The 23,242-nt window shown below is 47.8% G+C and overlaps 1 protein-coding gene across 4 annotated transcripts in view; it reads right to left on the bottom strand.

The window, feature by feature from the left end:
* The window catches only part of hrg (poly(A) polymerase hiiragi), a 79,296-nt gene that overhangs the window by 38,294 nt on the left and 17,760 nt on the right, over positions 1-23,242 (bottom strand). For all 4 annotated transcript variants that reach the window (XM_075866160.1, XM_075866159.1, XM_037419006.2 and 1 more), the window contains exons 8-10: positions 17,080-17,502; positions 14,475-14,727; positions 3,164-3,264 (exon numbers count right to left, since the gene is read on the bottom strand). In XM_075866160.1, the coding sequence (XP_075722275.1) occupies positions 3,164-3,264; positions 14,475-14,727; positions 17,080-17,502 (777 nt within the window). The remainder of the gene's footprint in view (positions 1-3,163; positions 3,265-14,474; positions 14,728-17,079; positions 17,503-23,242) is intronic.

Genomic DNA, 23,242 nt, shown 5'->3' with positions numbered 1-23,242 from the left:
GTGTTGGACTACGTCGTTCTTTCCAACTTTTGCCTAGGCTGCGAGGTGGGCCCAAAGCCTAGTAGTGAGGGCTATCAAGAATGGAAGGCTAACCACAAATGCCAAAAAAATACGAACAGCAAAGCGGGGCAAATGGAAGTGGAGGCGGCTCTAATTCTATTTCAGAGGTCGCTTGAACGCCATGGCCTGCGCTACACAACTATGCTGTCTGATGGAGACTCTAGGACATTTTGCGCCATACAAGACGCCAAGGTGTATGGTTACATTGACGTGCAGAAGGAAGACTGTATTAATCATGTACAGAAACGGATGGGCACCGCATTGAGAAACCTGGTGCAGAAACAAAAGTGCAATGGGAAAAGAGGCCTTGGTGGGAAAGGCAGGCTCACAGGTGAGCTGATCACCAGGCTGAGCACATATTATGGCCGGGCTCTGAAATCGCATGAAGGTGCCGTGGGCGAGATGCAAAAGGCTGTGATGGCCACATACCGCCACGTCACCTCCACTGATGAATGCTCGGACCACAGTCTGTGTCCAGCTGGTGAAACTTCATGGTGTCGGCACAATGCCGCAAAAGCAAAGGGTGAGCCCGACCCCAGGCATGCCTACAATCTACCGAAAGACGTGGCAGAGGCATTACTACCGGTTTATACCCGGCTTTCGGAAAGAGCCCTGCTTCAGAGGTGCGAACGCGGCAAAACGCAGAACTCCAACGAGAGCATACATTCGGTAATTTGGAGTTTGGCCCCCAAGGAGCACCATGCGTCCCTGTTTGCTGTTGAAGCAGCTGTTGCAGAAGCAGTGCTGCGCTTCAACACGGGCAATTTGAATTCTGCAACGGCAATCTTAGGTGAAATGGACATGAATGCGACAAGTACTGGTGCCAGGAGAGCGAGAGAAAAAGACCACCGTCGCAGCATTGTCTCCAACAAGAAAAGAACAGCCTCATTGGAACTCCGGAAGCTAGTGAAGAGGAGGCATGAGCACAGAATGCATTCAGACTATGCTTCTGGTGCGTTTTGAGGTTGTCTTGTTGCATCTTCTGCAATAAAAATGTGTGCCCACGTTTTTTCTCGATTTCTCAAAACGACAATTTTCATGTGCTTCCCATTATGCCGGAGCAATATCTCTTGTTCTATCTGGGTTATCATTACGATTTCTTTTTTGTTTCGAAGATAAATGCAGGGGATGTGTCGTAAAGTAAGTTTTATTGTAATAATTTTTGGAGAAAATTGTCTAAATGGATCTTTTGTTTCAAGTGTAGATGGGGAAATTTTTCATGTCATATTCAACATCCCACAACTTTGCTTCGAAATAGCCCAGAACAATGATTTATACTTTATTGCACACTGTGAACATACCGAATTGGTTCTATAGGTTGCACATCAATATCCAAGTTAAAGTTAATTAGCTAATTAGGCCTTAATTGAAAAAGTCGCAGTTCATTATATGTTTAAAACTAATTGTCACAGCAAAAAAAAGAATTAGATTTTTGAAATCAGCAGTAAAATCTACATAGGCTCTCCAAATTTGACTGAGGTACTTGCAAAAATAAAAGAGTTTTTGGAAGGTGTAGCATCCCCCCTTAAGTAACCTGCACTTCGTCCATAACATTGCATTGCTGAGTAACTCAGGCGACGAATTGCAACTCATGATTACGGAGTTAGACAAGGAGAGCAGAAAGGTGGGTCTTAAAATTAATCTGCAGAAAACCAAAGTAATGTGTAACAACCTCGGAAGAGAGCAGCGCTTCGAGATAGGTAATAGTGCACTTCAAGTTGTAAAAGACTGTCTACTTAGAGCAGGTAATAACCGCGGAACCGAACCACGAGACTGAAGTAGATAGCAGAATAAGAATGGGGTGGAGCACATTTGGCAAGCACTCTCAAATTATGACAGGTAGATTGCCCCTATCCCTAAAGAGGAAGGTATATAACAGCTGTATCTTGCTGGTACTTAGCTACGGAGCAGAAACCTGGAGACTTGCAAAGCGGGTTCAGCTTAAATTGAGGATGATGCAGCCAGCAATGGAAAGAAAAATGATAGGTGTAACCTTAAGAGACAAGAAGAGAGCAGAGTGGATTAGGGAACGAACAGGGATTAAGGATATAGTTGAAATCAAGAAGAGGTAATGGACATGGGCCAGGCATGCAGCGCGTAGACAGGATAACCGCTGGTCAATAAGGGTAACTAACTCGATTCCCAGAGAAGGCAATGGTAGGTGTAACCTTAAGAGACAAAAAGAGAGCAGAGTGGATTAGGGAATTAACAGGGGTTAAGGATATCATAGTTGAAATCAAGAAAAGAAAATGGATATGGGCCTGGCATGTAGCGCGTAGACAGGATAACCGCTGGTCATTAAGGGTAACTAACTGGATTTTCAGAGAAGGCAAGCGGGTTAGGGGAAGACAGAAAGTTAGGTGGGCAGATGAGATTAAGTTTGCGGGTATAAATTGGCAGCAGCAAGCACAGGACCGGCTTAACTGGCAGAACATGGGAGAGGCCTTTGTGCTGCAGTGGACGTACTCAGGCTAATGATGATGATGATAACTTTAGCTTCAGATTTTCTACATGTTCTGTGTGAGTAACAAGTGGTGATATTGTCAGTCATTGCTTGGGCAAGGAGAAACACCTGCCTCTTTTAAGTCTATCGTTTTGGTACAAGATGGTTTCACCGTTCTGTTCCTACCAACATTTCGTGTGTGATAGGACAATGATGCAGACACAAGAAGCACTTCTTGAGAAACCCTTGCGTAAAATGAGCTTTTCAAGGTAAGGACCTTTGTATTCGAATATAATAAAGATGTACCCAGTAGAGATCTCAAAGTGAGCGAAACTTGAATGCAGAAGAAACGTAACTGCCAGGAGAATTAATTTCCTACTCTATGGGGTGCTTGCCGCTCTCTCTCTTTCAATCGTCAATGCAATGGCATGTCACAGTTTCCTTTTTAAAATCCGGTATGGATACAATCTTGTGCATTCTTATTTTAAACTGCAAAGTTCTAAGCTAGATTTAAACGATTACAGCACGTAATTCGAAACAAATCACATGTGACAATCCATTGGGTGGGCTTGACTCCACTACAGAGAATTCAAACCGCCCCTTAAGTTGTGGCTAAAGATCATCAAGGAAGTCTATACCAGATACACGTAAGCCACGTACCAGTGTCGACGAATGACCGTGTGTCGTAGGTGAGATCGATGTTGACGTGCTCGGTCTTGTTGAACTGAAGACCAATGAACCACATGGACTGGCGCTTGTCCCTATGGGTCAAGCACACAAATACGTAAGTCACTAGACAAGCGTAAATTCAAGGCGTTTCAGGCAGCTTCAACTCGCACACAACTACCACAAAAACTGGGATGGAAGGAGTCTATTTTTTAAAATTTTTTATACAAAATTAAAATTACAAACAAGGATCATTTCTGAAGTAAATATTAAGCACCACGTACCCCCTAAAAAATTCTGTGTTTTCATGCACAAAACTCCTTCCCCCATCCCAGTTTTCACTCCAAGAAAAGAGCCTACCTAGATACATTGAAACGTCATTAATATGTACCTGCCAGGAACACTGCATAACAATGCCATAAATGGTAGTACGCATCAACCACCAAGTGCAGATTTAAATTTGATGATATGAGCCATTACCGCCAACAAATAGTTTCATAGCAAATACTTCCTACAGTACCTGCCACTAAGCCTTTTCTTTCTTCTTGCCGAAGTGTAGAAAAGATTCCGCCACTATCTAATAGCATGGCCAATACAGTCAAATCTCATTGTAGTGAACCTCAGGTCAACTTGTTCATTCAGATTGACAACTTTTTTGAAAATCCCGCTCAATATGTCTGTTGGTTTAATGCAAAATATTTCACTACTACCACATTTGTAATATCGAATGTTCAAGAAGATCGTATAATTTTATCGCCCTTACATCTCCGAACACTTGAAGATAACAAATAGTGATATTTAAAAAATGCTCATGGCTGTGAAAACAATGCCTAGCTTCTAACGTGCTACTATCATAAACAAAAAGCCCCCGTATTTCTCTATGGGCCTGTGCTATTTAAATTTGCGACAGCCCTATCGCCATTGCGACAGCCTGCGCTTGTTTTTAGGGTCGGGCATAACTGCATTGCATTGCCTTAGTTTAGTCTGGCAGCTCTACCTGAGAGCATGCAAAGCTGTATTCAAATGAGGGATGAAATTGTAGCGATTTAACCTGGGCAACGCATATTACGAACATCATTGCATCTGCTAACAAAACACTCGGGTTTTTAAAACGCCATTTGCGTCACGCTCCTAATAATGTCAAATTACTAGCTTATCAATCCCTCGTAAGGACGAAGATAGAATACGCATCAGCCATTTGGAGCCCGCATCAAGCATATCTCATCAATCAACTCGAGTCACTTCAAAATCGAGCCACACGATTTATTCATTCTACGTACTCTTACGATATCAGCATATCAGCACTGAAAACAGAATCTGGCCTATCATTGCTTGCATCTCGTCGCCGCATTTCTAGTCTTTCCCTTTTTCACAAGTTTTTTTACAGCTCGCTCGGCAGGCCACCATACATTCTTCCTCCGGCACGCATCTCCCATCGCACTGGTCACCCGCAACAAGTTGAGCGGCCGCGTACGCGCACCGTCACTTTTTCGTCCTCATTCTTTTTTCGTGCAGCTACGGACTGGAACGGCCTTTCTAACGAAATCACCGCCATAACCTGTCCTACCACCTTTTTGAACACCGTAACAAACTACCTTGCATTGTAAAAAAAAAAAATGGCTTTCACGTTTTCATATATGTACCCACCCCTTATGTAATACCCCTTCAATGGGGTCTTTAAGGTAATAAAATGAAATGAAATGAAATGAAATTGCGATTAACACCAGCAAATAACCACCTCATCCCCATACAGCACCCGCCCCACTTTTCGTGAAAAAACGGACGCCCAAATCACAGTTGGAATCCTTAGAGAGCAAAGCCAAAATCCTCACTTGCAGGGTGAATTCACTGTCTCGTGAACCCTGGTTGTGGAGGGATCCGAATCGCATCACATGTCACACGACTGATCAGCCCCTGATCACGTCCGTCGTGTGAATACAGCTTTACACGGCTATTTTCTCGCCTTTGAATTGGTGGTCGTACAATCACAAGAGCTCCGAAAACTGCTGAACAGAATGCGATGACAGCGAAAAGTGCACCACGAGCAAGAACTATGTAGAAACAGTGCTAAAGAGTTCGCCTTGAAGCAGTCGAGCTGCACCCATTAGGCAATGACTGCACTCTTCCTCAAATGTGCACTTTTTCCATAATAAAATCGAGCCCGCTTATAGCGAACCTGAGCATCACGCTGAATCCGTTCGCTGTATCCCGAAGTCTGTAGTAAATGAAACACAGCTTTTAAAAAAAGTGATGCCAGTGTTTCGAAGAGCAGAAGCGATAAGGGCGGTCTCGAGTTCATTTAAAACGGCAGGGTGCTCGTTCGCCGAGGCCCGTGGCATAAGCTGCATGAGGCACTGGCTCCAAAGTTTCGTCATTCTCTTCTCGCAATCCGATTCCTCCAAATTGCTCTCGCCCCATACTTCATTCACAATGCCTTAATCCGTGCACGGTTCCGCAGTGTCGGCATCATCATCGGCCGTAATTAAACCATCACAACAGATCTCCCACCCGCTCTCTCAGGTCAAAGTCGACGATGCGCAGCCACAAATCGCCCCAGCAGTGGTCCTGTTCGGAACCTTCAGGCTCAGCATCTGGCCCGACGTCGACGAAGTCTGCCTCGTGAGAACAGTTTCGCGCGCCTGTAGTCGTCACCGCCGCCCACAAAGCCAAGCGGTTACACTTTCGACGTTTTGTTGAGCGGCAGGAAAAAGCGTGCTAGTCCTCCCGTCGGCCATCATGACCACACACGCACACCAAGAGGGAGCAAGACCTGCACACGCGACGCACATGCCAGAACGCGTGGAACACCTCTGCACCCGTTTCCAGTCAGAAAACGAAACTGATTCAAGCCAGCGTGGCGGGCGTTGCGGAGGTGTGGAGACGAGCGAAGGGGTTGTGATCAAGAGAGGAGAGCAGCCTTGCGAGAGAAGGGCAAGGAGTTGCGATAAAGAGAGGGGAGGATGCGGCGGGAGGGCGACCTTGAAAACCAAAACACGCAGGAAGGACGCAGGGTTGGGTAGCTTGCTTGAAAGGTCCGCGAAACTCGCATGTGGAAAAACATGGAAAGAGTCCGTGCGCGCGCAGAAGCCAAAGCATGGCCGCCTGGATCGATGCGTGCGGCAGTGTTCGAAGAAACGGCGGCCATGGTCAAAAAATCGTTTTGTTGCGCCGGTGGGTTTGCGTGGCCTCACGAACTTAGATATTTCGCGATTCTTTCCGAGCAAATCAACAGCCCTTTTTCGCAAGCACGTGAAAGGCATGCTGAGCCGAGTGCGAAGTGAGCGAGAACAAGTCCTAAACACGAAAAGAATCGCAAACTATCAGAGCCGATAGGGTAGCGTTTACGCGTGAACTAGACACAGACTATCGGATACAGTCTGTGGCCGACGATATTGGGAAATGGCTTGGTCACTCCAGGCCGGCGATGCCAACGACAGTACCAGCGATCAAAAACAGGGTAGATGGCCGACCAGTCGTTGAAAGATCGGTGGCAGTGTGAAAACACTGGCCTCGTCTAGCGATGCGGCGTGCTCAGAGTAGCGGTGAGGCAAAAGACAGAGGGGTGCTTAACAAAAAGCAGTCGGGTCATGGAGGAAGGAAACAGCTTTCTTTCCTCCATAGGTTGGGGAGAGCGGCAACTAGAGGTTCGCGGAGGCAGGGTCGGCGTTTAACAATAGAATGCATGGGCACCTTGCCGATGCCCGATCAGTGGTCCAAATTGGTTTCCCGGGAAGTCTGCAGACCGCTGACTCCGTTCGCTGTAACAGATCAACGGCGCGCGGCGACGTTGGTTGTAGGAGCGATTTTGTGTCATTGAACCAATGTACAGTGCAGACCACTTATAACGTAACCGCTTTTTGCGCGGGACCGGTTATAACGTGGGTTTTTTTGACCACCGATATGTCGCCCATAGAACTCAATGTATAAGCCGACTGTTTATTGCGTAGGCGCGCGAAGAAGAATACCGGTTATAGCGCACAGTTTTTAGGCGCGCTACCATAAAATCAGCGAACGGAGCACGGTCGGCACGGTGTCCCAACGGCGTTCCCGGCGCGCCAGAACGCTGGGAGTGTGAGAGGGAGGGCGCACGTGGAGACCGCCGCAAAAAGTCAAACATTGCGGAGGAGAACAGTAGGGAAGGAGTCAGGGGGACCTTGGAAGGAGGGAGCGTGTTTTCGTCACTGTGGCGACTGTGGCAGCGTCCAATCCGGGTGCGCGCTGCGTGGAGTGGGGCAGAGAAGCGGTAGCATGCTTTTTTTTTCTCAACCTCCTTCTTTTGCCTATTTGGATTTGCTGTGTGCGCTTTGCCGTGTTGTTGCCGTCTGAGAGCCCAGAGCACGTGTGTTACGTAGCTCCTGTCGCCATGGCATCGGCGGCGTCTTCAAGCGGTGTGAAAAAACGCTGTGCATTATCGCTGGAGATTAAGGAATGCGTCATAAGGGACATTGAAAGTGGCCTGAAGAAGGCGTTGGTGGCGGCGAAATACGGCATTTCAACACGTCCATGTCGACTATCTACAAAAACAAGGACAAACTGCAGCAGCAACTGCAGCAAGATTCGTCTTCCATGTCATGGAAGAGAATACGTACGCCAAAATACGAAGACGTGGACGCAGCGCTGTTCAGGTGGTTCCGCGAAGTTAGTACTCAGAGCATCCCAGTAAGTGGCCCCATGCTCCAACAAAAGGCCAAGTGTCTCAGAGCTCTTTTAGGCCACGACGACTTCAATCCACTCAACGGGTGGATTCAGCGTTTCAAAGATCGCCATGGCATCAGCTGCAAAGTGGTGTGCGGAGAAAGCGGTGCTGTCGACGACGAGTCTATCGAAGTCTGGCTTCCCTTGAACTTTGAGAGTATGCTGTCGACCTATACTGACAGAGACATTTATAATGCCGATGAAGTTGGTTTATTTTATAACCTTTTGCCCAACCGCACGCATGCCCTGAAAGGCGAAGCCTGCTCCGGCCGCAAGGCCTCAAAGAAGAAGGCATAACTGTATTGTTTTGCGCCAATTTGGACGGGAGCGACAAGCGCCGCATCTTTGTCATAAGTAAATCGGCAAGGCCACGTTGCTTTAAAAAGCGAGAGTGCCTGCCAGTGACCTACAAAGCCAATAAAAAGGTGTGGACGTTGCAGGATTTGTTCACCAGCTGGCTTTGCAAGTTTGACGAGGATATGGTGGCAGAAAAGCGGCGGGTCGTGCTTATCCTCGAGAACAGCACGGCCCACAACGTCAAGCCGAAGTTGACTGCAGTCAACCTGAAGTTTTTGCCTGCCAACACTACCTCTCGACCAGGGTGTCATCGCAACCGTAAAGGCGCTGTACAAAAAGCGCATTTGTGAGAGAGTTTTGCTGAGCATGCAGCAGCAGCAGCCTCTTGAAGTGAACTTAAGAAGAGCAATTGACATGGTGGTCGCTTCATGGTGGCAGGTAAATGCTTCATGGTGGAGGTAAAGACCGCTTATAACTTACGTTATAAGTGGTCTACATTGTATATTTTCACCGTCCGCGAATATTGTTTGTTTTAAGTGGGGCCGTTATATGTGGGCTCGACTGTATTTCATGCTTGCTTTATCCCTCTCATTGAGTACTGAGCAATCGCATATGTATACCCAGGACAGGTAGGAGACTCGCGTCGTTTCATTTGCAATTTACGTGCAAATTAATACCTCTGTCACACGGGCACCCGTGAAGACCGTTTAACTCCCTCGTCTTTACGACAACGAAGATGCGGTTGGTGTCACACGGTCACCCCTACGCAAACGAAGGTGAACAAAGCATTTCGCCAAGGACGTTCAACGATCTCCCTTCGCAGCGGAACGAGGTACTCTCATCCTCAGCAGTCTAAAGGTCAGAGAAAAATTTCGAGCACTAAAAGGCCGCAGTGAAAGAATAATACATTTTAGCAATATTAAACATTCTTTCGTTGTAGTACTCATTCACAACGCGTGTCTATTTACAATATTTAAGCCCGCCAGAGTTCACTTACTCTCAACACCGATGCCCTACACACCGTGCCTCGCGAGTCGGGCCGGCTGGCGCCAGCCGACCAACGTCATTACCAGCGCAATATCGCACTACTTCCTCACGTCGTCCGCTGTGTCACTCATGGCTGAAGAACACAAAATGTGCACTCACGAGGCAAGGACGCATAAGAACTTTTGTACCGGGCATGTACACAGGCAACAAAACAACTAAAAGCACAATGTGGCCAGCGTCACTAGCAGCATTGCTACAATTAGCAAATGTGTTTTTATTTGAAATTATTTTTAATGGTTTGTTAGTCGCATACCTACTTTATAGTGCTTTTTTGTAAAAACCCCATAACGAGGATTCACAAAAAAATCAATAGGGATCAAATTAGAATACTTTTCCGAAAATAAAACAGCGCCAGCTGAGCCCCCTCGCGGCAACTGTTACAACCTTGTGATTGCAGTGTGACACTGCCACAACTCCTTCTCCGTCGAAACCCCTAGGGGAGATTTACATTGACGGTGTTCAACGGAGTTTGGTGGTGGCCGTGTGACAGGGGTATTAGACATTTTATCTACAAAGACTTTACAAAATAACAAATGATTTTGAGCGGTCCCTGCAGATTTGTTGTATCGAGATTTCACAGTAGCACACGGTGGCAATGGCAAGCACCATTTCGAAGATACTCTGTGGTCCCGGATATGCAGCAACTGATATAGCAACGAAACAGGCAGCATTAGCAGCTGTACACAATACAGGTGTTCTGCAATCTGCTACCAGTCAAAAATAATAGTTTTCTTGGCCCAGCCGCAGGTTGCACATTGTCTATTGGTTAGTTGCGTGCAGGGCTTCACCTACTCTGCTCACTCCATCACTGCCAGACTGCTTGCTTTACCACATGTGCGCACCTTGTGGCGATCTGAGGCGCGCCCGCGACCATTTCGCGGGCATTCCGCCACACGGCCACACCCTTTTGCTTTCCCGCTCTGTTAACACCACGCGGCGATAGATGGCGCCACGTGCGGGCACGGTACGCGGTACGCGCGCGCCGAGGCAGCGCTCTTTTTTTCCGTCGTCGGCGTCGGGTAAGCACGTGTTTTCCTTCGTCCGCGTCCCCTTTGGGAATCGCGGACTGTAGCCTGCCCGGGGTGGCCTTGGGCACCCCGGCAGGCGTGTTTGCTTGAGTGCTGGCTTCGGTAGCGTATGCTAAGCCCAAAGCGGTGCCTAGTGCTTGAAGTGGTCGTACCACAACGAGCCGCACTTGCCGTAGGCCTACGCGTACGAGGTTTGCCCTAACACTCGCGACCAGGCCCAGTGGCCATCGTGAAGAGTGCGCAGCATAGCCGCGAGGGACCTTTTCCCGACCGGTGTGTCAAAGCTCGCCATTGCCAGCTGCGACGTGCTCGCGGTTTTTCCCCTTATTGTGAACGTCCGCGTGCGAGTGCCTTTGCTACCCGCGTACCGGGAGCGGACGTTGTACTGTGGTTCGGGGTGCCGCCAGAGGCAATAAAGTGTTGTGTACTTTTGCCTTAGAACACTGTCTATTTGCCGCGCCGCGCTAAATGCCTTGTTAGTTGAGCGCGCGCGGAGCGGCGCGCTACACGCGAGTAAACGGAGTAGCTGCCCTGTGGCTCGCTAAGCGTGAACCCGCGGCGATCGTCCGCTGAAGTTAGTAGCGGGGTCGACCACAACCTGCAGTGGGCGTATTCTTTATACCGACTCCGATTCGGACAAGGCACAGACGCAGCAAGCAGCCCGACGTGGCAATGACGAGCTCCTTGCAAACATTGCACTCAAAATGCTGCAGACGAAGTACTCAAGCAGCCCTGGCAGCAGATACACATTTGGATTGTCACTTAATAAAAGCGTGCAGCACAGCGCTACGCTTGCTGCACTTTATGTACACTTTATACAGTAGTATGCAGTGAGGTTTCTCGGCGCCCATGACCTGCAACGCTCAACTTCGCAAGAGCGAACTTCTTTTTTCTACAAGGAGTGCTTGCTCACACAAGGAGGCAGAAATTGACGGCCCAGTGTATCAGGGTAGTCACCTATGTTAAGTGTGCAGTGGGCTGTAAGGGGAGATGCTACTCGATGACACTTTTTAATATTCACCCTAGAGCAATGAAACTTGAGCTGTTTATGGGATTTAATATCCCGATTTCAAATATACAATAAGTTTTCTTGCAAATTGCACAACTTTCAGCTCTGTGACATGACAAAGTGAAACAACCCTTTTGCCCCCCTCTTTTTATCCCTAAACTTCCATAATTTTTTAACATTCATAGTTCATAATGTTTTAAATAAAGTGTGGTATGCAAATAACTAATTAGAAAGCAGATACAAAATATGTAGTAGACGAAAAAAGTCCATATTTCACCTACCCTAGTAAAGGTGTACATGCAATTTTTCATTATATAATAAGATATTGAAATTTAAACTACATTGTATTTGCCATACTTTGGAAAAGATCTGGGCAAAATTTCATGCAGATCCGAGCACCAGAAGTGCCCGAAAAAGGAGGGGCACTTTGACAAAAATGGCAAAGTTAGTGTTTTGAGAAACACAAGCTTTAAAAGTTAAAATTGAGTTTATTTATGAAAAAAAGTCATTAAATGCAATAAAATTTGCACACCAGAAAGAAAAATCCTTGTAGTGGCCACTGCCACTAAAATACGCCAGCACCACGAGTTTGCCCCCGAGAGCTAGGAAAAGTTCGACAGGACTGCGAAATCTAAACTAAGTTCAGTGCTAATGCCATTTTGCGGCCAGGCTTGTGCTACATACCATTGTACATTAAAAGGCCAGGGATGGCTCAGACTTTTTTTTTTACACCCACCATACAAGCTAGGCAACTCGTAGAATAGACCATAGCTGCCCCGTTTTCTGAATATTACACTGCTGTGCGCCGCACAGAGCCTCTATTTAAAAAAAAGCAATTCCCACGGATCTTTCCTACGCCTGACCAACCCCATTGCACGAGCCGTGACGTCAACTCGGCGATCGGCAATGTGACGTAGCACGCAGCTCGCAGATTGGCCTAATCAGGTGTGAAAAAAACAGTAGTGAAGTCAAGATCAGTTCCTGTTGCCACCCACAGCCACGAAACTGCCCCTCGTTTCATGGCACTGCGGTGAAAGAACCAGCCTCGCAGTTGTCTTGTGCACATGTACACTCCTCGCTCAACTACAGCACCTGTGCGCACGTACGAACGTACTTGGCCCTTGACATGAGCAACACGGGTAAAAAGGCGTTGCTCTGTCGTCAGCTGCAAATCAAGCAACTGGGCAGAGGAGCAGCACTGGCACCGGGTGCCCCACGATGGGGCCCTGCGCGGTGCATGACTGAAGCGAATCGGCCGTCCAGCGACGTACATCAGGGACCTGGTCGTTTGTGGTCGACACTTGGCCCCCGACGCTTACACGGTTGACCCGCGGCTGGTGCGGCAAACGGTGAACAAACAACCACGCTTCGCAGCAAGCGGAAGTGCGTTGCGACTGATCGAGTTCGCCGATGACGTCAATCGCTGAGAAGGTGTCACGTTGCCGAAGTGAGCGGAGTCACGACAATGGGCTATGCCTTTTCCTACATGGAAGGGAGAAGGGGGGCGAGGCCGCGCGAAAATTTGAAACCAGCTTTGACTGATGTTCCAACTTCTGTAACTTCCTTAATATAACATGTATTAGCAAAATTCTTGCAGCAGCATGTTTGCAAAAAGAAACTGCACATACAGTCGAATCTCATTAATTCCAACACGCTTAATTCTAACTTTCGGTCAATTCAAACTCACGATGAGATCCCGTCAAAGCTATGTGTATTCCAATGGGCAAAAATGCCCGGTAATTTGAATTCGGAAGCACTTGCGACGGTTAATTCGAACATGCCGCGCTCCGAAAATGCTCTCAGCACCCCGCCCAATCCCGCGGCAGCACCTGCGACACCTCAACGCTGTGCGCAACGCAAATGAAAAGGAAAGAAAAGGCTGCGGTGGAATGTTTGCTGTCTCTGAAATGCCGATCTGCGATGCGCTCGTGTCACGCTTCTCCCTTTTCCGTCTCTGCCACGTAAAAACCCTTCTCCTTCCAATGCCGCACGCGAAGAGAGAGAGGAAAAAAAGAAAGCTGTCGCTGTGTTGAATGAATGTGTGGTTGAAAGAAAGGAAAAAGGCACTATCTTCTGCAGCCCTTGCTCCTAGTGGGAGCACGGTTATGCGCCTTGAGAGGGGGGTCTCTCACGCGCCGGTGCCACGCTTCCCCTTTCCCGTGTCTGCCACGTAACCCTTCTCCTTTCAACAACCCCGCGAAGAGAGCAAAAAAAATTTAAAAAGAAACTGCCGTGGAGTGTTGGTTTTTTTCTCAAATGCCGATCTGCTTCTCTCCGCCTGAAGACGCTCCTCCTTTTTCGTCACGTGCTGGCCATGCTGCAGCTCCCCTATGCAGCCGTTATAGTCGTCATCTCAAGAAAGTGTCGGAACTGGACATTTCCGCACGCAACGTCTCTTGCCAGGAGAATGCTGAAGCCGAAGTAGAAATGCTTTGCAAGCTGCGTGCGAAATTTGTTTACTCGTCGCAAGGCAAATGTGTGCAGATGCGTATCACCGATTACTTCAATTATTAACGGATGTCCTGTGATTTGTGAAGAAATGTAAGTCTTCTGAAACTTCTCCCTTGTGTGTTAGCTCAATGCACATGCGCCACTGCATGGAGAGCCCTCCATTTAGCTTTCATTAATTCGAACTTCTTTTAACTAGAACAAATTTTCGGGCCCCTTCGAGTTCGAATTATTGAGATTCGACTGTATATCTCTTTATAAAGTTTTTGGACCTCAGGGCTGTTTACTGGCCCTTTATTAATGGCAATGTTGTCCCCTCTAAGTTCCTTCGCCCTCGCAAGATTGGCGCCGACGTCATCCATTGCCCCATCACAAAATTTTCGTCTGGTGGCTGTGAAGGACTTTTGATGCATTGGCTTTTGCAAGCCAACAACTGTCGCAAATCGGATCAGCTGCTCATAGCCTACTCCTACAGAGCACGCCCCAATAAATTTTAAAAAAATCGGTAATTTTGAAGAAAACTTGCATTTTTTGACATGCATCTCCCCTTAAGTAGCACCATGCCACACACGTGCCGTAGCTGATAGCAGAGAATACTTATTTGGTAAGGCTTTCCGTCAACGATAAGTCATACTAACGTGTTCAACAGATGATGCCACCTCACCTTCGTGCTCTGATGTTGCATGCAACGTTCATGGTGAAAATTTACCGTGCAAAATGAACAGTAAAAATGCAACATCACAAGCGATCACCGTGCCAAGATAAGAGAGTGGCAGCTTACCCGTTCGGCTCGGTGGATGGGAATGACTCCGTGTTAACGTGAGCAATGGCGATGTACGGGTGGCGTTCCAAATTGGAGATGAGGATGCGGATCTTGGACTCGACCAGGCCATACCACTCCAGGTGGTGCTCCTTGGACTGGGTGCTGGCCATGAGCACTATGAAGTGCTTGTACTTGCCGAAAAAGTTGGGCGGCTCGAACAGCTTCATCCAGTCGGTGCGCCGGAGCATGATCTCGTCAGTGATGGCCAGCCCTGTAAAACAACACACTTTTGGAAGACACACCCCTCACACCTTTTACAGGATATAACATTTCCAGGACCCTATCCCACCATGCAATTCCCAGACAACTATGCATTACAATCCCCCTCTGATTTGTTCCAGGCATCCTCTGTTACACTGCGAACTCTTGCTGTGTTTGACATGCCAAGGAAGCAAGTCTATGGGCTTGGCGATGGGAGGAATACAAGAAATTCATACTACACTCAAGACGGCTTTACCCTAAAGCTCCATTCACACCTTTCCAAATTTCCAGTTGGCAAAAAGGATGGCAACATGTCGTACATCACACTGTAGAGGGACTTGAAGAGAGAGAAAAAAAAAAAAAAAAAAACTCATCATGGCAATCGGTCTGCAAACAATTTTAGTCACTGGGATGAAGAACCAACCTTTGTCACAGGCCAATCAAACTGCTATGTTATGAGATAAAGGAAGAGAACGAGAACCTTAAAACCGGTATGTCGCTCAGTTGAGAGCATTTATCTATCAGGCTACATTGCAGATGACAGTATTTTCATATTGCACAACATCGGAGACCGTATTGGCAATCTCTTCACCAATCAGTAATGGAGTTTAGTGTACGGCAACATGTGTACCGTACTTTCGGGTGTATAACTCACTTTTGAAAAAGACGTACCACCAACTTCTTACGACTTTTACAGAAAAAAGGATGATTTTGACACTGCCAGAATGATCCAACACGAAGCACGCAGAGTGCTTTCATTGCAAAATGCAAGGTCATGGTCATGCACAACGTTGAATACAGTAGAATCTCGATGCGAATTCGAAGAGATCGCGTAAAATATTCGTATTAGCCGGCATTCGTATGAACCAAAAACAACTTAAACCTGATAAAAATGATGAACTTCATTGGCAACTACACCTTGATAAAAAGAGTGTGATGTTCTTTTGAACTTTCCCGTCTTCACAGTCTCTCAAGTGCCGCGATTTCCTCGCTCATGCTGCTCACGCAGCACGTTTACAGTGGACGTCAAAGCAAGCGAAAGCGGCTAAACTCATTGGAAATTCACTCGCTTTCCCGCTTAAACAGCCAGAAAACAATGCCGCGAAGTCTACCCGAAAAAGAAAAAAAAAAAACGAGTCTTGGAGAATTCAAGCGAAAATGCCAGCGCGGCCGGAACACCACATCCACGCCCGCCGAAAACGTTCACATTCGTTCTGCCACTCGTATACATGCCACTCCTGCCGCCGCCATCGTTGCTTGAGGATTCATTCCATTTTGCCCGTTTTCAGAGCACTGAAGTTCACACCGAGTTATAATTATGCATACAAGGCACTGAAAAAAAAGCAGTTTACACCTTTACTAACGTTATTTCAGAAGACACACCAGCCGAAATGACACGAGCAGGCACAGCGGCGGCAACGGATTTAGCCGGCAGTGCAAAAGCAAGACACGATCGGGCAAGCAGACTCGCTGCTGCTGCACCTTCTACTTCCGGTGTTATCAGCGATCGCAATCCAAGCTAGGCTCTCGACCACCCCGTCCTTATCAAGGTCGTGAGCTTTGACATGCCGCGCGGGTAGTTCGCAATAGCGCCGACGCGACCAACTGTTGATGCTTTCGCCGCCAATGTCAATTTTCGGCTGGTTGACATCACGTGGTTTGAGAGAGAGCGATAGTGCAGCCGGTGAAGCCAAAGCCGTGAAGCGAAAAGGCGATACTATGCTTATGGCATGGGGGGAAAATTGGTCTCAAACAGATTTTTCGCATTGGCCTCGTGGTGTTTTTGCCGTGTTGCGCCGCTGGCATGCAGCGGTCAATCGCACATTCGTACCATCCGCGGCGGCTGGGGAAACCATTCGTATAACACTGAATCAAGGTGTATTTTAAATAATGTAGTCCATCCAAAGCAATCTTGAATTTGAATCATTGCAAAATTTGCATCAACCGTAACCGTACAGAGATTTTACTGTATCTCGATGTTGGTAAAACCTGTAAATAATGCTACCATGAGGTGCAGAAAACCAGTATTCCACTGGATTCGAAGCCTTCGATGCACTACCAAAAGTTTTTACGCCTCGGTTGGCAGCATCTTCGTCGTTGCCGCCGTACTTGACCATCAAGTAGCCGACATTGAAGACTACACCTGCTTCATTGTTATAACACTAGATGTCTTTTTATAAATGTTCCCAAGCTTAGTTTACCATACTCACGAAAAAAATATCGGCATTATTGACCTCGCAGAATCGCACGAATTTTTGCGTATGCAAGACGCTCGAGCGCAAATACATTAAATAAACTGCATCTTAAACACCGGAAAATGTGGTAATGCCCCTCCTCCTCCACAGCAGCTGCCAATCCACACCTGACTTGAACTCCTGGCGCATGACGGTCAGGGTGGAGATAGACACGTTGAAGGTGGAGTTCTGCTGAGGGTAGGCAGGAGTGATGATGGGCATCAGGTGGAAGCGGTCCGCCACATTCACCCGGGGGTCCCACAGGGGGAAGCCCAGCCGGCTCTCCTCGGGCTGCTTGAGCAGCACGGGCTTGGGCCAGGGCCACTGGGAGAAGACGAGGAAGAACTTGTGCACCAGGGTGGCAGCGGCCGCGTTCGGGTACAGCTGGCAGGTGCGCGCCACCAGCATGGCCCACGACACGCCGCCCAGGTATCCCAGCACGTTGGAGTACACCCCGTGGCGCTTAGCCCACAGCTTGATGGCACGCAGCGCCAGCCGGAATGTCTCCCGGTTGGGCACCAAGTGCAGGATCTCGTCCGTCACGCGACAGCCTGCGCGAGAGACGGGGATGGCAAGACTTGGCAAGAGTGCGCCAGGTCATAGAATACATGCACTACTTCGCGAGCTTTATAGTAATACTCCAGAATTTTACCTTCCAAACCCTGCAGGATCTCAAAAGAGATGCTACACAACAAACGAACATAGTACACAACATTGTACAATGTATGTGTAGACTTCTAGTTAAAGGAAATGCGGGTTTAAAAAACCCAAGATTTCCTTAAATTTGCTGTTTTTATGAGGTTATTACCTTTACTGTTCTGAGAAGAAAAAAAATTTATGCCGAAAATGGCGTCGTAAAGAGCACAAGGTAGCTGTTGAAAGGCTGGAAGTGCGCAGTCTTTGAGCACCTTGCCATTGATAATGCGCCGTCAATCGCCATTGTCGATCACATGAGGCAAAGAGCCGAGCCTCACTCTTCAAATAAGGACGGTTTCCTGCGCTGCTGCAGCCCTACAAATAAAAACTCTCAGCATATCCACGGAGTGAATGATAATGAGTGGGGTGAAGCGGTGCAGGGTTTCATCGCTAAACCGTGAACCATCCGCGAATATTGCTCACTACATCATCAAAGAAGTGACAAACACTGTATACATTTATACAAAAATTTTCATTATTTGTAATTGGAAGCTATACGTCGCTTCCGTTCCCCCTTCATTATAACGGCTTTATGGTCGATGAAGTGCTGGATGTGGTAGCGGGCAGTTTGCGGTATAGGCGGTCATGTACATACAATGGATGGACAGACCCACGCGTTTAGGAGCTTCACCCCTAAAAGAAGCATGCCTTTGCCAAATTTTTTGGAGCGCCGTGACTGGCTTTTAAATCGGGGACCGCCATTGGCCGCTGAGCACCTGTAAGAGCTGTGAAGCCTACTTGCAGGGTCTGTGTCTCGTTGAGCAGCGTAGCCGAACAATGCTTTTCTCGCGTTTTTATCTCCACTATGGGTGAAGAATAGTGTAGCTTGCGCGATAGCTACACTGTCAACGTCAGAGCTGTTGTGGCGGCATGCTCTGTAGGAATAGACTACGAGCAGCTGGTCCGATATGTGGCAATTCGTGGCTTACAAAAAGTCAATGCATCATAAGCCATTCACATTATCACACGGAAAGTCCGTTATACAGCAATGGATGCAGTCTGCGCCAATCTTGTGAGGTCGAGGCAGCTCACAGTGAAACAAATTAGCAGGGACGACATTTCCGTTATGTACGATGGTGCGTGGCACAAACACGGCCACAAGAGCCATGGCAGCATGACTTTGCACGCATGACTTTGCACGCATGACTTTGCACGCATGACTTTGCACGCATGACTCCGTGCGCGAGTTCGGAGGCGTGCTTTGGCACTCGCACGCCTGGCGACCTCCGCGCAGCACCACGCCTCCGCCAAAACCCGAAACTCTCAAAAAGGTAAGGGCGATAGGGCTCGAACTGCACAATTTCCACGGAAGCCCTCCATGACAATCTCTATCTTGCGAGAAGGCTTTCTTTTTTTTTGTTTCTCTTTTTTCTTTCATGTTTTTTCAGCGTATCCGTCGGGTCGGAGAGCAGGAACGAAGAAGCTAATGTCCTCATCCTTTAGCCTTTTATTTTTTGTTGCTGTTTTGCGAGGTTTGATCAACCAACCACCGCTCGCACCTTTTGCTCTTGCCCTCACAGGTGGCCGGCCATCGCCTCGCGAGCGCTTTGCTTCTGTAGTCGCGTCGCCTACGTACATGTACCATCGCATGTGCAGAATTTCTCTTTTGCGTGCGCAGTGTGCAAAGCTGCTGCCGATTTCTTAAATTTACTTCTCGTGTAGCTATAGCCAGCATCAAGAAGTGCAAGACCTTTGACTTTGCGACGAAGTTGAAGGCTCTTCAGCGTGTTGAGGAGGGCAAAAAACGTTTGACCGTCGCGGACGACTTTGGCACACCACGGAGCACTCAGAATACCTTGTTAACAAAGCAGATATCAAGGCAAAAAAAAAAAGCGAACATCAGGAGTCTCATGTGCACGCTTCTGCCCACAAGAATGTAGAAGAGGCAGTCTATGCCTAATTTTTAGAAGTGCGCGTGAAGAACGTTTCGGTGGATGGCCCGATGCTGATCACCAAGGCCAAATAATTTGCTACTGCACTCAGCAATTTAGCCAACAACACCGGGTGGTTTCACCGATTTAAGCAGTGCTACATCATTAGCAAACCGATTCTGGCGAAAAGTGAAGCTGTCCAGCTGTAGATGACAAAGTGGTCGGAAATCTCCACGATGTTCTCCCACGGAGATCTTCAATGTCTGGTGAGACGTGCAAACTGACACAATGGTCAACTGCTTTCACAAGGCAGGCTTCGAGAGGGTGTAACTTGTAGAAACCGGTGAAGACGACGACGAGCACATAGAAGACTTGTTTCGCGAGTTGTTGTCCCGCTTTCCGGCAGCAGTTTAACATGAGGTGTGTGCGGACGACCATGGAAGCGGACTGCAATGTCCAAGCCGTTGTGAGCCTCGCTGACGAGAACATAGTAGCTGCGGTGGCAGGAACCCAGGATGCCCAGGCCGACAGCTTAAGTGATGAGGAGGATCGTCCTGTCGAGGCACTGGCTAAACACGCATACTCCACCACTGAAGTAGCGGCAGCGTTCGGCGTCATTTGTCGATGTACCAGCGACATGGAACGAACTGGACTGTCGCACCTGGACGGCCTTGATAAGATCGAGACTAGTATCTTCAACTTCATTTTAAAAACGAAGAAGGCCATGATAAGCAATTTTTTTTTTCATGCAAATAAATCACTGTTGCAGCTTGCATGCGAAATTGTCATTCTTGAATGCGCCTATTACAGGTGACAATCTGCTTGAGATAGGCTCTTGAGGTTTTTTTTTTTTTTCAAAATTTTCATAGATCGAACTAATTCGCGGGCCCCTTCGAGTCCAATATATGTGTTCGACTGTAAAACACAACAGATACAATGTACCTCCAATGCAGGGTCACCAACACTCTGCCTACTGCACTGGTTCGCAAGATTGGGCCACGGTAACTAAAGGGCCTCCCATAACAGATGGCCGTCCATGGACACATCAAACCCCAAATAAAAGTCAGCTCTTTCTCATGTGCCCGTATACTGTATTTACTCGCATAATGAAACTTTTTTTTTTTTTTTTCAGAAAACTTGGCGCCAATTTCGGGGTAGGATTCATTACGTGGGAGAAAAACGTCCCGGTAGTTACAACAGTGAAAAATTCGCACGATTCGTTTGGCCCGCGAAATTAGTGATGAATATTTTTTTTGTAGCCCAAAGCTCTTATTTTTCCCCGTAACGAACGCGCACAGATCGACGCCAAAGTGTCGTCCAGTTGCTCGGTTCCCATGCTCCAGCGCATGCAGCCATGTAGCTAGCGTATTGGCCGAACGCACCCCGCGAAGCAGATTCGTAACTAAAATCCCTACGACAAACCCGACAACAAAAACGCAGCGTAGATTAGTGGCGCACCAACTCTGCAGATGCGCAACGTGCTGTCAGCGCCGTAGCGCTTTGCATGGCGTCTGATATGGCGGGCGTGCGCCGCAAAAACATGCCGCACGCCCGTCATATCTGAGGCCATGCCGTTGGTTTTTTTTGCTTTACTTTCGTGCCACTGTGCTTTCATGGCACGCAAAAAGGTTTCTCCAGCAATCTACAAATGGCGCTCTAGCGCGACTTTTAAATTTTGATTGACGTCACTTCGATTGATAGCTACTTCGAATCTCCCAATGCAATTCACCACCAATTATGCTATCTCTGACACATCGGCACGATGAGGTGAAAATGACATCACAGATGGTTAAGCACTCCCTGCAAACCATACATTAAGTTACAAGGCACGTAAATTTCGTGCAGATTTTCGAACAAGCATCCAACTGTCAAGTATGCAGGCATGCCGGCATTTCAACCTCATTAAATTGCTGACACCATGGCCATGAACACTGATCCGTTCTGCCTGCTTAAGAGTTCACAGGTTGTCTTGCGCCAAATTAGGATGCGAGTAACAACAGAACTAACATCCCTTGTATCGAAAGTATTAGACAAGAGTCTCTAGGTACACTGCCAATATCAGCGTGTGTTGATCATTGTTGCAACACTACAGTAAAAGCTCGTTAATTTGACACCCGTTAATTCGGACGGCTCTATTGGTCCCGGCCAAAGTGCATGTTAATCTATGGGACCAAACCTTCGTTATTTCGGAATTCGGCTTGAACATTGAATTCGGCTTTAACATTCGGCTTGAACATTGTATCGTTGAAAACGTCAGAAGGGTGGTTTGCGAGGTTTCGAGAGAGACACGAACTTGTCTTCAGGAGTGTGTGCGGCGAAAAGGCCAGTGTTGACGAAAGCGTGACCACCGAGTGGAGAAACGTGAAGCTGCTGGAGCACATCGCCGCATATGAACCATGTGACGTGTTCAATGCAGATGAAACTGCTCTATTTTTCAGAGCTCTGCCCGACAAGACGGTGACTTTCAAAGGGGACGCGTGCATTGGTTGCAAGAAGTGCAAGCAACGGATAACTGTGCTTCTTGCCGCCAATATGACTGGCACGGAGCACTTGCCACTACTTGTCGGGCAGGCGCTTAAGCCACGTTGTTTTAAGAACGTCAAAAGCCTTCCTGTCGAGTACACAGCGAAAAGGAAGGCATGGATGACATCGGACATTTTTCGTGGCTGGCTGCAGCAGTTGGACCGGCACTTCACGTCGAAGGACCGCAAGATAATTATGGTTGTTGACAACTGCAGTGCCCATAACTGTACAGTCGAACTGAAGAGCATCAAAGTAGTTTTTTTGCCGCCCAACACTACGTCTGCTCTTCAGCCGATGGACCAGGGTATCATTCACTACGTGAAGTCGAAGTACCGCAAGCACCTGCTAGAGCGAATGATCCTATGCTCAGAAGCTGGAAAGTTGTATTAAGTGGACTTACTCGGCGCAGTGCACATCATCGCCCACGTGTGGAAAAACACTCCGCCGCTGTGCCAACTGTTTTTGGCACAGCGGTTTTGTGAGGTCCGAGCATGCAGCAGTAGCTGATGGCATTGAGGAGGTGTCAGCCGAGTCCACCGACGATGACTGCCCGACTTTCGATGCTGTCCTTCCCACAGATGTGACCTTTCAGGACTACATCGCGATTGATCATGGTGTCGCCACGAGTGGTCTCCTGACCGATTAAGAGATTACTAATGATGTCACGGGCGCCCATGAAGACCTCGATTTCGACGAAGAATCATGCGAGGAGATACAGCCGCGACCTCATCGCACCTCACGGGAAGTCTCGGAGGCGCTGTTAATATTCGAGGACGCTTGCCTGAACTCTCCCGACAGCTTGCGTGCTGTTGGCCATTTAGAACAGTTAAAAAAATTGTGATGTCAGTCGGAATCTGTGCGAAAACGCAGACGACAATTACAAAATACTTCAACAAATAAAGGTATGCTTCTGCAGCTTGATTTTAAATGTTGCTTTCCCTGTTCATTTGTTAATTCGGGATTCGGACACTTTTTGCGGTCCCGTGAAATCCGAATTACCGAGCTTTTACTGTATTTGTCACCAGGAGTTCTTGGGCTCTAAACAGCACACACTGCTGTAGGCTGTTTACTTAGTGGACTAGACAGCTCCTAGAGGTCTTGCCCGGGCCAGTTTTTTCTTGTTGGATCCTTGATAAAGTTCATTACCTACCTACATAGTGGACGAACAGAGTACCCCTTTCACGTCTTTGGGGCCCCAGAT

This window comes from Rhipicephalus microplus, chromosome 6, assembly GCF_043290135.1.
Source record: "Rhipicephalus microplus isolate Deutch F79 chromosome 6, USDA_Rmic, whole genome shotgun sequence".
Classification (NCBI taxonomy): Eukaryota; Metazoa; Arthropoda; class Arachnida; order Ixodida; family Ixodidae; genus Rhipicephalus; species Rhipicephalus microplus.
This window is presented reverse-complemented; position numbering and strand designations above follow the sequence as displayed.